General features: G+C 42.8%; 2 protein-coding genes across 8 annotated transcripts; one reads left to right on the top strand and one right to left on the bottom strand.

The window, feature by feature from the left end:
* Positions 1 to 983: 983 nt before the first annotated feature.
* On the top strand, positions 984 to 9,210 carry LYSET (lysosomal enzyme trafficking factor). Of its 5 annotated transcripts, none has more exons than XR_012159536.2 (3): positions 984 to 1,180; positions 4,449 to 5,770; positions 6,549 to 9,210. XR_012159536.2 is itself a non-coding variant. In XM_073349516.2 (2 exons), exon 2 carries the CDS (start codon positions 4,465 to 4,467, stop codon positions 4,858 to 4,860), a length of 396 nt encoding a protein of 131 aa, XP_073205617.1. In that variant the 5' UTR covers positions 984 to 1,180; positions 4,449 to 4,464; the 3' UTR covers positions 4,861 to 9,210. The 5 variants fall into 5 exon arrangements, 1 of the variants encoding a protein (XP_073205617.1); XR_012159537.2 differs by having other exon boundaries at positions 4,449 to 5,578; XR_012159539.2 differs by having other exon boundaries at positions 4,449 to 5,221.
* On the bottom strand, positions 5,580 to 16,034 carry GON7 (GON7 subunit of KEOPS complex). 3 transcript variants are annotated; one of them, XR_012159541.2, is made up of 4 exons: positions 15,600 to 16,034; positions 13,609 to 13,704; positions 8,360 to 8,450; positions 5,580 to 7,472 (listed from the first exon to the last, which is right to left on the bottom strand). XR_012159541.2 is itself a non-coding variant. In XM_073349517.2 (2 exons), the coding sequence occupies exons 1-2, from the start codon at positions 15,808 to 15,810 to the stop codon at positions 13,595 to 13,597; spliced, it is 321 nt and encodes a 106-aa protein (XP_073205618.1). In that variant the 5' UTR covers positions 15,811 to 16,034; the 3' UTR covers positions 5,580 to 13,594. The 3 variants fall into 3 exon arrangements, 1 of the variants encoding a protein (XP_073205618.1); XR_012159540.2 differs by having other exon boundaries at positions 8,360 to 13,704; XM_073349517.2 differs by having other exon boundaries at positions 5,580 to 13,704.
* Positions 16,035 to 16,040: the final 6 nt, after the last annotated feature.

Genomic DNA, 16,040 nt, shown 5'->3' on the forward strand with positions numbered 1-16,040 from the left:
TACCATCTGTTAAACCATACATAAAGCTGCTTTATTCAGCATTGTTCTTCCATGATGAAACTGCCCTGTTTGGCCTTGTTTAGTTTCAGGCAGTCTGACTCTGCAACATATTGTTGCAGATCCTCAGCATAACTGCTGTGAGTGCCTCCAGGCGGGGGGGGGGCAAGGACACTTTGGCCTAGTACGCATAACTGCGGCGAGTGCCTCCAGTCGGGGGGGGGGGATGGGGGTGGCAAGGACACTTGGGCCTAGTACGCATAACTGCGGCGAGTGCCTCTAGGCGGGGTGGAAGGGGGGCAAGGACACTTGGGCCTAGTGCGAGGGGGCTTCATCAACACTCGTGGTCTTCCATCCCCTCGAGTTACGTAGTGGCCACGCCCCAGTGTCCCCAACAGGCCTGAAGCTTGCAGTTTGGAGGGGACAATGCTGCTCCCTCCCGTGTTAATAAGTGGGGGACATGGCCCCTCTGGCGCCAGCGTCCCTCCCAGTTCTACAAAGTCTCTGGCACCCTTAATCACAGCTGAACCCCTTAAAACACACCCTGCAAAGCGACTCTTTTCATAAGATCTCTCACTAGCATTTGTTGAGTTCCAACCATCTCCAGCACTTTTCCACTGGTTACACGTCTATCCAGAGCCTCCCAGGACAGCGACCTCCAAAAAGGGATGATAGCGGGAAAACCTGGGTGAGGGTGACGATTGGGAGCGACCGAGGGGGCCAGCTGAAGCCCTGGTGACAACCAGGGAGGCACTAACAATCACAGGGTGGGCTACAGCCCTGCGCCTGTATGGAGCGCATGAGAGCCACACGGCCCTGCCCAAGAGCCATCTTGGGCGTGCTCTGGCAAGCCAGGTGGGGCCCTAGGCCCCATCCAAGATGGCGGTGGCTAAGAGTTCTTTCCTCTGCCCCCGCCCCGTCACGTGCTCAGCCGGCGGCACAAGGCGCAGTCAGCGCCGCCTGGGGCCCGGAAGTAGGGCAGAGTACACCGGAAGTGGAAAGCCTCCGCTCCCGGAAGCGCAGGTGTTCCGGCCGGGCGGCCAGTGGCCGCAGGGAGATGGCTGCTGCTGCCCGGCGCAGGAGGCAGCGATCGAGCTGGGCGGCGGCTCCGGCCCCCTCCCGGCGCGGGGGAGCGGGGTGATGGGATCGGGCCGCTCGCCCGCCGCATTTCCAGTTGAGGAAGGTAGGAGAAGCCGCTTCTCGCCGGAGCGGGGAAGGGACCGTCGCTGCCGGGCCGCCCGGGTGGGCGAGGCAGGCACACGCCGGCGGTGGGAGGAAGAAGGCTCGTGGGGCTGCCCCAGGCACGCACCCGGGGAGGGGTCTAGCGGGGAGTGAAGCGGGTGCGAAGGGGAACGGGGAGGCGAGGAGGGGAACCAGTTTCGTGCGGGGTTCCTGGGACCGGGACCGTTCCCGGGTGTGTTCCTGTGGGTTGGAGAGGGAGCAGCCCGGCGCGGGGAGGGCACGTAGCCTGGGGGTGGCCTCTCTTTTAGGAGTATCGCTGTGGGGGAGGGAAGGATCTTATTTTCTTCATCGCTTCAGTTTCATCGTGCTGGGTCTACACCACTCACAAATAGCTAGAAGACAGATCCTTGCCCGGAGGAGCCTGCAGGCTAAATTTTAGTCTCTCGCATTTGCTCCGGACACTTATAGAGCTTTTAAAAGCATAGCTTTTGGCTACTATAATGCATACAACCCCTTATAACTTGTTCCTGACTCAATTTTGTGGCAGCGGCATGATTTCGTGGTCTGAGTCAAAAACTCCTGAAAGCCCAGCTCTGCCACGTGCCTGTTATGTGACCTTAGTAAGCCACATCATCTCTCGGTGCCTCAGCAAGAGGGGAGTGCTGACAGTAAGGTTTCCTTAGCTAAATTTTCTAAAGACCTATATCATGGAAGTACTACTGTTTTTCTGGCATCTTTCACTGAAAATCCTAGAGCATCTTCCAACTCAACACAAACATGAGCAGCATCTAAAACTAGTTCTTCAGTGTAAAACTGTACATAGATAAACTTCCCTAAAGACGGCAACAAATGCCATAGGTGTACAACTTGCACACGAAGAGATTTGCAATAAAATGAAAATAGTCAATCACAAATTTCATTTAAATCTAGATTTCATCTTTAACTTGTGTGTGAATGTAATACTTTAGAAGTTTATAAGCCTGGGCTTGTTCCATGTAACAACATATTGAAAGTAATCACAAGCTTATACTTCCCTTACATTTACATAAATATAGTAAAGGGAAAATAATGGCTTAATTATTGGGGAAGTTGTGTGCCCAGGATTGCTAAAAGTGGGGCATCATTCAAGTTGCAGGTGACCATCTCCAGCTGCTGGATCTCTGTAGGAGCGTACCATATTTTACCTCTGCAAGAGTGCTTTCTGACCAAAGTATAATTTGAAGTCTCATGGTCATTTGGAAGTGACTGGTGTTTAAGATCACATGTTTTTAAGTCAGCAGTAACTTGTACTTTCTGACTGAATGTTATTTGGTGCGAGAGTGGAGGAACTGGAATAAATGTGTGGGTTTTTTAATACTAATTCTGGAAAACTGTAGTAGCTATAAATAGAGAATTGGGCAATTCCAAGCCAGTAAACCAAGAAATTAATGTTAGGGTTTCCAAGCAATGATCTCTATTGACTTTTCTAAACTAATTCAGAACTAAGGCTGATGTTTTGTCTGTAACTCCTGTTGTGTGAAAGAGAGAGGTAAGAAACTAAAATGATACAAGTAAATTTTGTTAACTCTGAATTTCTTAGTTTTTGTATTGCAGTTTTAATTATATCTGTCCATTTATTTATTCAAGTTCCTTTGCTCCTTTTTAAAAAGGAAATTACCAATAGACAACTATAAAATGTCTAATTACTGGAAAAACTAGACTGCCACTAAGCTGTTGGGTAAACATATACTCTGGCATTTTTATGGCAGTACTTACCCAATAGTTAAACACTTCTTTTAAACTGTTTTGAATAACATGGTGGTTTAGAAGCATCTGACAGACACATCTAATATATCAGAATGAGGCACTCTGCTCAGTTGTTTGACTTGTATTTACATTGTTTAAAAGTACAAGTTACCAACTGGATAGGAATATCTGGGGGGAAAAAACTGTTTTTGTTTGGTTATATAAATCATCTAGCCACAATAAGTACAACTTGGCAACTTTCCTGCCCTGCCAATGTTCCTCTAGTTCAAGGCTGAGGTACAACTTGTGAATCTGTCACCAAAACAACCCCTTGGGGTAGCTGTTTGACATGGACACCGGGAGCTAGACAGCTGTTATAACTTTTGTTAGCTATTCATGTTAAAATCTGTTTTCGGTATCTTATGTATTATAGATTATTTCTAGTCTGAAAATATACATATTAGAAGTGCTCCTACTAGGCACTGAGCCTCTGCAGTATTTCAAATTCTCAATAAAGAATCAACTATATTAAATACATTAAAACCACTACCAATTACTCATTCAGACCCACCTCACATCTTTTTAATACTGTGTTACCATGTAACCTCTTTCAGTCCCCTCTCCAAATGTCACAGAAAAAGGGAAAACCAGAAAGTTTGGAACAATTAACAAATTCAGGTTCGGGTAGACCAAGGGGTGGTGGATAGAATATGTTCTGAAGTAAAGGACCCCTCAAAGATTGTGTTACAAACAGTTCCACCTTCTCTACAGTGAGGACATTCCAGCTCAAGCACCTCAGATGGCGATGACTGCAGTAATATTGTTTGAGGATAGTGGGAGTCTCTCAACCTTTTAGAACTGTAAAAGTCAAGGCCAGTGCTTAAAGCTCAAATGAAATTAGTATAGTGCTTCCTATGAAAAATGCAAATTAAGAGATGGCTGATGTATTCTGAACTTTCTTATAGGTGTAGCCCCAAGTAGGGCACACTACAATAGTCTAATCTTGAGGTGATGAAGACATAAGTATAGCAGGGTCTCCATCCAAAATGGGACTGCATTTGCCTTACTAAATGCAGATGGAAAAACGTGTCCTCTGACATGGCTGCTACCTAGGCATTCAGGAGAACCCCAAAGTCTAATAAGATCTTAAATTACAAACCTAACTTTCAAATAATGGCTATTTAGTTAGTATTGCTTGTACAAGTCTAGCCAGTTTTCTTAGCCTGGTCACAATTAATGCTATTTCTGTCTTGTCAAGATTGAGCCTCAGTCAGCTAGCCCTTTGTCCAAGCTCCAGTAGACACTGGGTCATCCATTTCACTTTACCAGCAGAATCACAGTAAAGGGGTTATGTAATTGACTATCACTAGCATGCTGTTGCAGTAATGCATGACACCTTATTAATGTAAAGAAGGAAAAAAAGAACTGTCCCAAACAGGATGTACCTGTAGTAGTTTCTAGTAGTTATACTGTCATACCAAGTAATTCATGACCCAAACACTGGATTATATCTCTACTGAATGCTTGTCTTGTTTTTGTTAAAGGTGCAGAGCATGGAGAATGATGAACTTCCGCCAGAGGATGGGATGGATTGGTGTGGGGTTGTATCTATTAGCAAGTGCTGCAGCTTTTTACTATGTCTTTGAAATAAATGAGACTTACAACAAACTAGCACTGGAGCACATTCAACAGCACTCTGAGGAGCCACGAGAAGGAACCACATGGACACACTCCTTAAAAGCACGACTGCTGTCCCTGCCTTTTTGGCTCTGGACTATTATATTTTTAATACCATATTTACAGATGTTTTTGTTCCTTTATTCCTGTACAAGAGCTGACCCCAAAACTGTGGGCTATTGCATCATTCCGATCTGCTTGGCTGTTGTTTGCAATCGGCACCAAACATTTGTAAAGGCCTCTAATCAGATCAGTAGATTACAGTTGATTGACACTTAATTCAATCTCCGGTTTCAATAGCTGCTTCAGGAACAACACCTATGTCTGATCTAATCATAAGACTGAAGTTCTGAATGGAGGTTGGAAAGAGCCTTTCCTTTCAAACAGCTAAATACTGAACAGTAGCTGCTTTCTATTTTAAAAAAAAACATGCTTTTTTTAAAGTATGGACCCATCATACTAGCCAGAATAGCAGAGCCCTGTGAGAGACTTGATGCCTTATGATGCAAAACTGCCACCCTCCCTATGAAGTATCCTGGGGAAGTATGCTTCTGCAATCATACATACTCCACTGTGCAAATAAAGATTACGTGCAAGCTTTCCCTTTGAATCAATGAAAATAGACACTTCTGTGGTAAATGTAAAAGATTAGAACATGCTGATAAAAGCTGCATTTAACACATTACTTTGCTTTCTCCTTTTTTAAATACTACTGCACGCTACAATTCTGAATTATCCTTTTAAAAAGATGAGAATGAAGTATGGCTGAACAGCTTTTTAGTGAGGATAGTCCTTTTCTCTCTCATAGTCAGTGAGTTACAGGCTGCACAATACCATATTTTATTAGGCAGAAGTTGAGGAGTGGTCTAGGCCCAGAGGTGTGATGCCTTTAACATCTTTTCACTGATGCCAAAGAGAGGCTGGTAACTGGCAGTGGACTGGAGATTCTACAAAACTCATTTTTCTTTATTTTCTTCTCCATACTTTTCGCTTAATGGTAACTGAGTTCACTACTGTTGTGCTTCATTGTGTGAGTGGAACTAGAACAGCTTTTGGTGAATCAACTGTGCATTGGGGAATTATTATAAAAATGGGAGAAGATGTGTCCATCAACTCTTTGCTGGAAAACCAGTGAGATGCAAACAAATAAAAGGCTACAAGGATATCCAATCTTTCTCCCAATTAACAAGTGAGCTAAATAATCCCACTAATACAATGAGTACCTGAGTTATTTTCCAAAAACATGTATAAGTATTACTGGTGGTTGTCCTATATCTTAATTTCACTCTCCATTTTCAGTGACCTTTTTGGCATAGCAAGTAATTCTGACAATAGGGTTACCATGCTATTAATTTAGAATCATGGATTCTAAAGCTAGAAGGGATTACTGTGATCATCTAATCTGACCTCCTGTATACAACAGGCTACAGAACTTCCCAAAAATAATTCTTTGACGATTTTAGAAAAACATCCAATCTTGATTTAAAAACAGTAATGGAGAATCCATCATGCTCCTTCCTAAATTGTTCCAATGGTTAATTACTTACTATTAAAAATGGACACCTTATTTCCACTTTGAATTTGTCTAGCTTCATCTTCCACCCACTGGCTCATATTATAGCATTCTCTGCTAGATTGAAGAGCCCATTACATTTTTTTTCCCCCATGCAGGTACTTAGAAACTATAATCAAGTCACTTCTTAATCTTCTTTTTAGTAAGATAAATAGATTGTGCTCAAGTCATTGGTTCCTAGGATAGAGTTCCCTATCATCTAAATAGGGCTTACATTCTTTTTCTAAGATATATACATTTAGCCATGTTAAAACACTTATTATTGCTTGTGCCCAGTTTGTCAAGCAATCATCATCTGCTCTGAATCAGTAACCTGTCCTCTTAATTATTTACCACTCCCCCAATTTGTGTCATCTGCAAACTTTATCAGTGATGCTTTTATGTTTTCTTCCAGGTCAGTGATGATGATAAATACCATAGGGCAAGAATCGATGCCTACAGGACCCCACTGGAAATACATCCGCTTGATGATGATTCCCCATCAAATTGAACCATCCTATTTTAGTATGCCATAGAGGCGCTTACTTTGTGGCCCCTTTGGTTTTAGTGGAAATCAAAGTTTCTATCGTTGCTACACATTGTCAAGGAGTGCCCATTAACCAAATTCAGCAGCAGGCTCTGAGAGTTCCACTTGGCCACTGAGAACATTGCTTGGCTCGGCAAATCCACAAAGGCTAAATAAAGTTTCTAGCCCTTGGGGAGATAACCTTGTGAATGTTAAACCAGTGCAGGGCTGAGTCTTCCAAGAGGCAGAAGCAATAAGCCCAAGACAAGATAATTTATACCCCTTTTTGTGTCAGTTATGTGAATTCCACTATAATTATAATAAATGTTAACATTCTACTGTACTGCTGGAGCAGAAACATCCACCTGTTCTAGGACTGCCTGGATCTTGGGGAGATTACAGTCACTTCTCCTCTAGCTGTGTTTTCAGTGTTACTGTATTTAAACACAGCAGCTAAAACATTCTTAATCTTTCGTTTGCATTTGGAGCAATTCTGTTTCTGTGGTTTTAAATACCAGCATGGGTGCTAAGAACTGAACATACAATCTACCCTTTACAGGAAAGCAAGTGTAATAAAGTAATAATTGTGACGTGTAATAGCTAAAGAAGGAGTCTTGAAAAAGTGTTAAGTAGGAATGGAAGAATCAACTTTCTAAAGGCAGAGCTTTAATACTGTGATACAATTTTCTTAATTTTTTAAAATCTGTTTAAACCTATATAAACTTATTTAGAACATGAATTTCAAAGTTGCCAGGTACAAAGAAGAAAGTAGATCTGTGCCTCTGTGGGTAGGATCTTTTGCAGAAGAATGGCCTATAAGGGAGGAAATTTCAAAAAGTAACAAAAAAGGTAGTCTGATTCAGTGTCAAGCAATCGAGTGGCCTTTCACAGATTAGTCAGCTCTTCTATGTAACAGGCTGAGCCTTTCTGGATGGGGACAGCATACAGGAATGATTTCAGTAGTTGATGTTCATGGAAGAAGGCAGAATCACTTTCTATTTATACTAGTGGATCCAGAGAGCATCTGCTATGGAAATAGCTATGCAGAGAAATGCACAAACTATAACATAATTGGGGATATTTATGAAAGATTTGATATTAAGAGGGCTAGTGCAGAGACTGCTCACCAATATTTTACCACTTTACTGTCTAGACCTGCTTTGCTCAGGATTAGAGAAGAGGGTGGTAGAAATGCAGGGAGTTAGTCACCACCATTTCTAGCACCAAGGGAGCTGTGTCACTGGGAGATTTCCTTAAAATTCAGAGTTGGTAAGAAATCAAAATGAATATCAAACTTTCTAAACAGCTAGTTTAATTATAGAGTCATCTTTAAAAAGTAGTTTATCTTAAAGGCTTCTAGATACTCGCTAATGAGATTCTCTCATGTAGAATCACAGCTTCTTTAGAAATTGCATAACTTTAGACTTTTAAAATGATCTTAGCTTGTATTAGGGAATTTTATCAGTTGGCTTTAAATACTAAACATTTTCTAAGAGGTGGAAAAATGAATTACTGTAAGTTTTTAAGTTCATAATTATGGTACAAAAACTTCTTTTTGGTCACACTGTTCATCAGAGAACAGCTCCTATGAAGACTACAATAAGATCATGGGAATAAGACTACAGTTCTTCAACTTGCACTAGAAAATAGGAACTGCTGTAGAAGATCACATGAGAGAGCTGTGAAGTCCAATATCTTACCTTTGGTAATGGGTACAGTAAAACCTCAGAGTTACTAAGTGACCAGTCAACCACATGTCTCACTTGGACCCAGGAGTACACAATCAGGCAGCTGAAAAGATGGAGGGAAAAAAAGCAAATAAAGTACTGTGTTAAACAAACTACTAAAAAATAAAGGGAAAACATTTTTCTTCTGCAGAGTAAAGTTTCAAAGCTATATTAAGTCTCTTTTCAGTTGTAAACCTTTGAAAGAACAACCATAATGTTTTGTTCAGTTACAAACCTTTCAGAGTTACAAACAACCTCCATTCAAGATATGTTCAAAACAGTGAGGTTCTACTGTAATACCTGAAGTTTCAAAAAAAAATCTTAAAAAAAAAAAAAAAAAAGCTGTTTGATAGGCCTTTCACTGCAAGGCTTTTTCTGTGGCTATTTCTGGCATACTTATTGTTGTAGCTGGTTCTTGGGTCTCTTGTCCAACGTTACATCCTTGTTGATCATCATCTCTAGTTTGACAACTTTGCAAATGCGGAGTTTGGTGTTCTCTTAGCCTTAAGAATGTGTATTAACTACCAACTCTAGTCTGACCTCACCACACATGCATGGTGTAAACTAATGCATGAAAAGATTAACTGTTTTAACTAACACCATGTGTTTCATTTTAAAAAGTTTGCATCAGCTATGGTTCTACTTAAGCCCTAGAATGCAAGCTCAACTCTTGCAAGTGACTGAGTTATTGTGTAAACTAGCAACTTGAGCATCTTATAATTGCTACTATTTTTTAAGAATGCATTTCTTGAACTTTTGTGTCTTTTGGGACTAAATGCATTGTGAATGAATAACTTTTTTAAACAATAAAACCTTAAAATTTTTCTGGTCTGGATTTTTGTTGGCTGGGGGAACAAATAGAGTGTAATTCTCACTGAGAAGTTTGAAATTCTCAACAGAGCAAATTAGTGCATGAATTCTTTCCCCCCATATGATCTTGTACTTGCCTTTTAAGAAGTGGGTTAGTGCTTAGAGGACAATAGATGCATTTAACACTAACCTAAATAAGCCTATTCTCCATTCTATGGTTCAATGTTACCTGTTTTGCTGATGCTCACTTTTTAATTTTGGTCTCAAGACTGCTCTATTCCTCAAATGTAGGCTATTCAGCACCTCCTCTTGAAAAATATTCCACTGTAGTGTCATGAATCCACTCATTATGGACCAACACTTCCCTTCTCCATTATTCATTCCGGATAAGAAGTAAGGCCTACTAGGGCAGCAGGCCAGAGCAGAAGCAGTCCTAAGGGAGTAAACATTAGGGAGAGCAGACACAGTGGACAGATGCGGGGCAGGGAGTTAGGAGAAAGAGCGGTAAGACAGCTGTTCAGCCATGCAGTTTACATAGGGGTTGAGGAAAAGTGACCCAGCTGGGTAAAGAGAAACAGGAAGCCTGCACAAGTGACAGAAAAGACTACATCAGAATTGCGCTGTGGTTCCAGAAAAGAGGCCCAGAGCAGTGGTGATGTAGGAGAGGTAATTGGCAGAAAGGCAGGGCACTAGCAGCACAGACACTTTGCTGAGAGAACAAGCCCATAAAGACATCAGAAGCAGAGAGTCTGGGGCAAGGACAGTTTTGCTTGTGCTTATGCGGCAGTCTTCTGCTCCCTTGGCTGAGCTGAACTCAAGCAGTGGCTGTTACCTAGAGATAGAGGACTTAGTTTTAAAGCGTAAAATATATTTTAAAGCATTTTTTTTAAAAACCAACATCCCCAGAAACCAGGTAATCCAACAGAATGTCCTGTACACAGTGAGTTCATCTCCACTGCACACTCCTTACAGCAGCACATAGAGTACATACACTATACCCACCCCTAGCACAGGTAAAAGTAGCAGTTTAGACAGTAAAGAACTTCTTAGGCAAGTAAAGACACACTATCCTGTGGCCATGTACCATCCACACCTCTACACTCAAGCAGTGCCGGCCCTATCTACACAGCTATTTTTAGCAGTGTAGTATCTTGCTGCTGGAGCCTTTCCCTGCCTCACGTTCACCACATAGGCTATCTTCACAGACCTGAGTTCTTATATTACCCAGACAGCCTCATTCATAACTTTGTTTTTATGCACCAGAGGGATGGGAAGTTTGTAGCCAGCTTTATCAGTTCATTTTCATCATTGGTTGCTGTGTTGTTTTCCAGACAGCACAATTAACCAACCTCTCTCTCTCACTGCCTCCACACACTGATTGGAAGCTAGACTCTTACTCTGGTGGCCAATTCCCTATGGGCTGGTACATGAGATACTACAGGAAACATACCCTAATCCAGTCACCCATCATTAGTGGGGAAAGCCAGGATGCAGCTGCAGGCACATAGTAGCTGGGCATGGAGGAAAAAAACCTCCAGGTACCTGGCCACAGTAAACTGGCCAATTCCACAGCCTCTTGGAAAAATGCCAAATTTTATGTTCATAGAACTGTGGCATTTATTGCAAACTAGGTGAGATTAACAGGGCAGTTCACACCTTTTAGGTCTATTAGTTCAGGCACCTTACAACTCAGGTAAGTATCCATTTGTACTCTGTTCACCTTTTCAAAGTAATCCTTGCAATCATGAGGGCTAGAAACAATTTTTTGTAAATGAAAGCTGAGATACTGGTACCCGATTCTACAGCTACAGAACATACAGGGCACTGGTCATACATTACATTGCAGAATAAGAGCGAAGCATAGTCAACTAACTTGCCAGACATCACATTCAGCCCTCATCAGACCAGCATCATCCACCTTCCATTAGAACACCCAAAGCAAGATGTAAGCTATTACAGTCGACATAGCTCCCGCTGTTTGAATAGTCAGTCTTGAATGCCTTGCTCTTCTAAAACTTTATTTAGAATCAGTTTAAATATACATATATTTTGATGTCTTGCCTAGTGCTAATCATCTGCAGCATAACATGAGACCAGAGTTCATTGTTCCATTTGTTATCTCTTGTCCCAGGCCTTCACTGAATAAAGTCACTACCTTGCAACCATATCCTCCTTGTCAGATACCATGCAGTAGACACTTGGATTTACATGGAGGATATCCAATGTAACTCGTGTAGAATGTGAACATCTTTATGTTCTGTCACTCTAGCAGCACTTAACAACCCCTCCCTTTTTAAATCAGAAACAGACTGCCAAACAAATTTATATGCAAAAAGATAATGAATTGTTTTTCAATTGTGTGGTAGTAAAATTTCAGGTTTACAGAGTAAATACATTCTGTTCTTTTGTGCATGCAATGCAAGTGTCTTTCATTACTTGCTCAGTGCAATTCAAACTGAGCAACAGGCTACAGCAGATGGCTAACACCACCATATGAAGGCAGAGTTGCAGATGCAATGGTAAACTTAACTCCTATAAGATTAATGTTACAACCTGACTATTGCAGTTGTGTATTTTATGTATATTATATGGTGATACAATCAACCAGGTCAGGATCCCATTGTTAGGCCCAGCACAAACATGTACAAGAGACAGTCCCTGTTCCAAAAGGATTTATAATCTAAAGGCCTAGGTCCTGCAAGTTGCTCTGTGCAGGCAGACCACTGTGCCTGCAAAGCCCCCCTTTTTAATTGAGTAAGGAACTTCATGGGCAGAGCTCACTGCACAAGATTTAGCAGGTGAGTGAAAAACAAACCAGTGGAGGGGAGTGGGAGATCAAGATGGGGTAACAATGACAGGTTGTTTTAGCACACACTGACTGCCTGCACTCTTCATATATGTAATAAGCCAATCAAGAGCAGTAGTCACAGTAATCACTAGCTATTATTGCATGGCAGTATGTATAGCTACTAACAGATTAAAGCTTTTCCAACATAACCAGAACAATACACCAGCAACAACCTAAAAAGCAAAAATAATAAACGAAGAAAACCCTACTCATGCAGTGTCTCTATAACCCAAAAAGGGAAGTGAGACAGATACATGAAGTCCACCAGGGATTTTGGTACTCCCAAATTGTTTTTTCTGGAAGGCACTTAAAACACTGTAATGATGGGTGGCAAGGCAAATCCCTTAGACAGATAATGAATCCACAAACTTTCAGTGCTGACTATAGTGAAGTAATGAATGGTTCACAATGAGGGACCTATAAAAGCAGTTTATTTCTTTGTTTTATTCATATCTGATGTAATGGCTAAACCACACAAAACTAATTAACAGATCAGACACACTGTCAACCAAGTGAACCGCAAAACTGACAATGCTTACTGTACTTAATGCCCATATCCAAATAAAGACAAATTTTTACACAATACTTAGCACTTCCAGGGTATTTTATAATCCAATTCATCCTTACAACATTGTTGTGAGGTAGTTTATGGTTTTTTTAGATAGATAAGACACTGTTGGTGTTACATAACTGACACAATTCTCCTGATAATTTCTTGCATTTATTGGTTTAACACTGTATTTTAGTATTCATTTCAAATTATGGCACATTTTGTAGTTATTATTTGAATTATGGTGGTACCCAAAGCTACACGATTCTGATTCCAAATATCTATGTGTACGTCTTTGTAAAGTTAAGTGTTAAACACAAATGTACCTGAGACCCAACATCATAAACGGATCTTTTAGGCTTCTTGTAAAGCTGATCAACTTTTTTTTTTTTTTTAAATAACTACTTCCTTGCTAATGTATTTAAGCAGATCTGGAATACTCCAGTTATTTTATAAAGTCCCCTATCAATAGCACCCTTATATAAAATTGTTAGTTTGTTTCTTGTAGTTTAATATATTTCAGCAGAGTAACTTGCTTTTTCTTTTTTTTAACTGTAACGTACTCTATTTTAAGAGTGGCAGGAAAAATACAGGGAGCTCAGAAGCAGTACAAATTAATATTGACTTTTAAAAGATTCAAAACCACATACTTCAGTGGCTAGATTAGTAAAGAGACACCTGCAAACAAAGGTTCCTCTTGACACTGGCAATCCATAATTTCTTCCTCCCAAATACTTAAGAATTAATTTCTTTCCATGTAAGAGAATCTACAACATTACACTTCACTCTCTTTTTGTCAGGTATTTTATTAGTAACATTAAATACCAGAAAAAGAAAAAGACATTTTCCTTCTAAAACTTAACCAAAAGGAACACAAATGTAGTTGTCTAGTTTCCAAAAATAGTTTCTTCCAGAGGTACAACAGTGCAATATAAACACTAACATTTGCAACAACAGAAAAGTCTTTTTTTTTTAAATTAAATAGCTTTTAAGGCAATAGTTAGGAGTGCTGACTTTTTGTCCGTTTTAAAGGTGGTCCATCCACACACATTTTGACATCAGTGTTGTTTTCTTCATCTTCCTCCTCCGCCTCTTCCTCCCCAACATCACCTTTTAAAATTATAATACAAATTAATACTAGAAATACAAAAAATACTCACAAATCCATTTCCTGAGGAAAAACTGTGGATGGGTTAGAGGACAGAGAAACTCTTTTTTTCCAGGTGCCTTCCTGGAGCAAAAGTTGTGGCTGAAACATGCTCCCCCTGCCCCCTGAAACCATGTCATTCAAAGTTGTTTATTTATGGATTCTTCACATTCTTTATCTGTAAGTCCATACCATTTTGTTGTGTGATTCTGCACTGACACTATGTGTAGGATACAGACAAAACCCCACAAGACCTGCTTTTCTTATTGGAAAAGGTCACCACAAGTCTGAATGTTATGTTTCTATCCCCTAAGGTGGAGGGATTGTGATAGCTCTGACCCTCTAGAAATTACTCCTGTACAAAACATTCAACAGACTTACTGGGTTTTCTATTGGAACTGAATGATCAATGTGAGTGATTCTCCACCCTTTCTAGATCAGCACCCTCATCACCACACCAGGCGCCTTCCTATGTAGCACTGGGAGGGAAGGCTGATGGACTGGCAACCCCTGAACATGTGGGCTGAGTCAAAAGAGGATGCCGTGCAGTTACACACACCTGCCTCCAATCCACGTCTCTACCACCAGGGAGACAAATGAGGGCTGCCGTGCGCCCGCACACACTCGGGGCGATGGTGGAGCAGGGCTCATCTGGGCAACCCCAGCAGTCTCACGGCCAACTGAATCGGGTGACACACGAGCGCCTGGCACCCAGTTCTCACCGCACTGGGGCTTATGCTTTGTCACCCAACCCCTTCCCTCCCCTCCCCGTCAGCGCCATGCCCAGCTACTGCCCAGAGCAGGGGGGGGGAAACTATGGACTGTGGGCCACTTCCGGCCTGTCAGACCTTTTAATTTGGCCCTCGAGCTCCACTGCCCTGCTTCACCCACCCCAGCGCTCCAGCCGGGGAATGGGGTCGGGGGCTTGCCCCGCTCCACCCACCCAGGAATGGGGTTAGGGGTTTGCCCCGCTCCACTGCCAGGCCTTTCTGCATTATGGGCGAGAGGACATGCATGTTACTCCAGCTGCACACCCCAAACGTGCCTCATGAGCCATCACAGCCTGAAACGTGCAAGCTCAGTTGCCTGCTACTTGTTGGCTTAGATGACTTTCCTAGCACCCAGAGGCGACTCAATTGTGGGCTGTTGGAAACTACATGAGAGGAGATTTCTGAGAGCAGGGGGCTAGTAAATCTCAATGAGTTCCAATGACGTGAAGCCTGACAAATCCAGGCCAACATTCAATTTGTGTTCAGACAGGAGCAAAATTGTGTGGTAAAATCCACAAACAGCCCAGTAATTATTGTAAGAGTGTCCCTGTTTGAACAAGTTTCAGAGTAGCAGCCGTGTTAGTCTGTATCCACAAAAAGAACAGGAGGACTTGTGGCACCTTAGAGACTAACAAATTTATTTGAGCGTGAGCTTTCATGGGCTACGGCCCACTTCATTGGATGCATGCAGTGGAAAATACAGTGGGGAGATTTATATACACAGAGAACATGAAACAATGGGTGTTACCATACGCACTGTAATGAGAGTGATGGTTAACACCCATTGTTTCATGTTCTCTGTGTATATAAATCTCCCCACCGTATTTTCCACAGTATGCATCCAATGAAGTGAGCTGTAGCTCACGAAAGCTCATGCTCAAATAAATTTGTTAGTCTCTAAGGTGGCAGAAGTCCTCCTTTCCTGTCGGAACATGAATTTTTAGTTTCCTGCGCATTCATGGCCCGCCACACAATTTCCATACCCAGAGGTGGCCCTCAGCCCAAAAAGTTTGCCCGCCCCTGGCCCAGAGCCACTCAGCCCCACCCCGACTCCAGCAGCTCCGCCGCAGGCCCCGCGCCTCACTCACCCAGTGACCCCGCTGCGGTCCCCGCCCCCGCGAGCCCCCCGCGCTCTTGCTCCACTAGGGGCGCGAGCAGCGCCGAGACCTGCTCCTGCAGCTGGGACAGGCCGCGCAGCAGCCCCCGGAGCTCCCCACCGGCGCCGGCCTCAGGCTGGCAGCGCACGCGAAGCGGCCACTCCTGTCCCTCGCGCCCGGTCAGCTGCGCCCGCAGCTCCATCCCCGCAGCCCGGCCTGAGGGGCAGAGACCGGCAGCGGAACTGCCCAATCGGAATCCGTCCTACGCGCCCTAACCCGGAAGCCCTCGGCGCCCACGAGGCAACGGCCCCTCCAAACTCGCCCCAGGAGCCGAACGGCGCGCGCAGCAACTCTCGCGGGGCCATTACGCGGGAATTGTCCGACCGCCACCTGCCCCGTCATGTGACACCGCCTCCTCCGTCACGTGGTACT

The sequence above is a fragment of the Lepidochelys kempii genome, chromosome 6 (genome assembly GCF_965140285.1).
Source record: "Lepidochelys kempii isolate rLepKem1 chromosome 6, rLepKem1.hap1, whole genome shotgun sequence".
NCBI classification, from domain to species: Eukaryota; Metazoa; Chordata; order Testudines; family Cheloniidae; genus Lepidochelys; species Lepidochelys kempii.

What these genes read in the sequence shown, in the direction of transcription:
- LYSET (XM_073349516.2), top strand. Translation starts at nt 4,465, where the DNA reads ATGATGAACTTCCGCCAGAGGATGGGATGGATTGGTGTGGGGTTGTAT.
- GON7 (XM_073349517.2), bottom strand. Translation starts at nt 15,810, where the DNA reads ATGGAGCTGCGGGCGCAGCTGACCGGGCGCGAGGGACAGGAGTGGCCG. An exon ending in GACCGCAGCGGGGTCACTGG is followed by an intron (nt 13,705 to 15,599) that starts GTGAGTGAGGCG and finishes TAATTTTAAAAG; the next exon opens with GTGATGTTGGGGAGGAAGAG.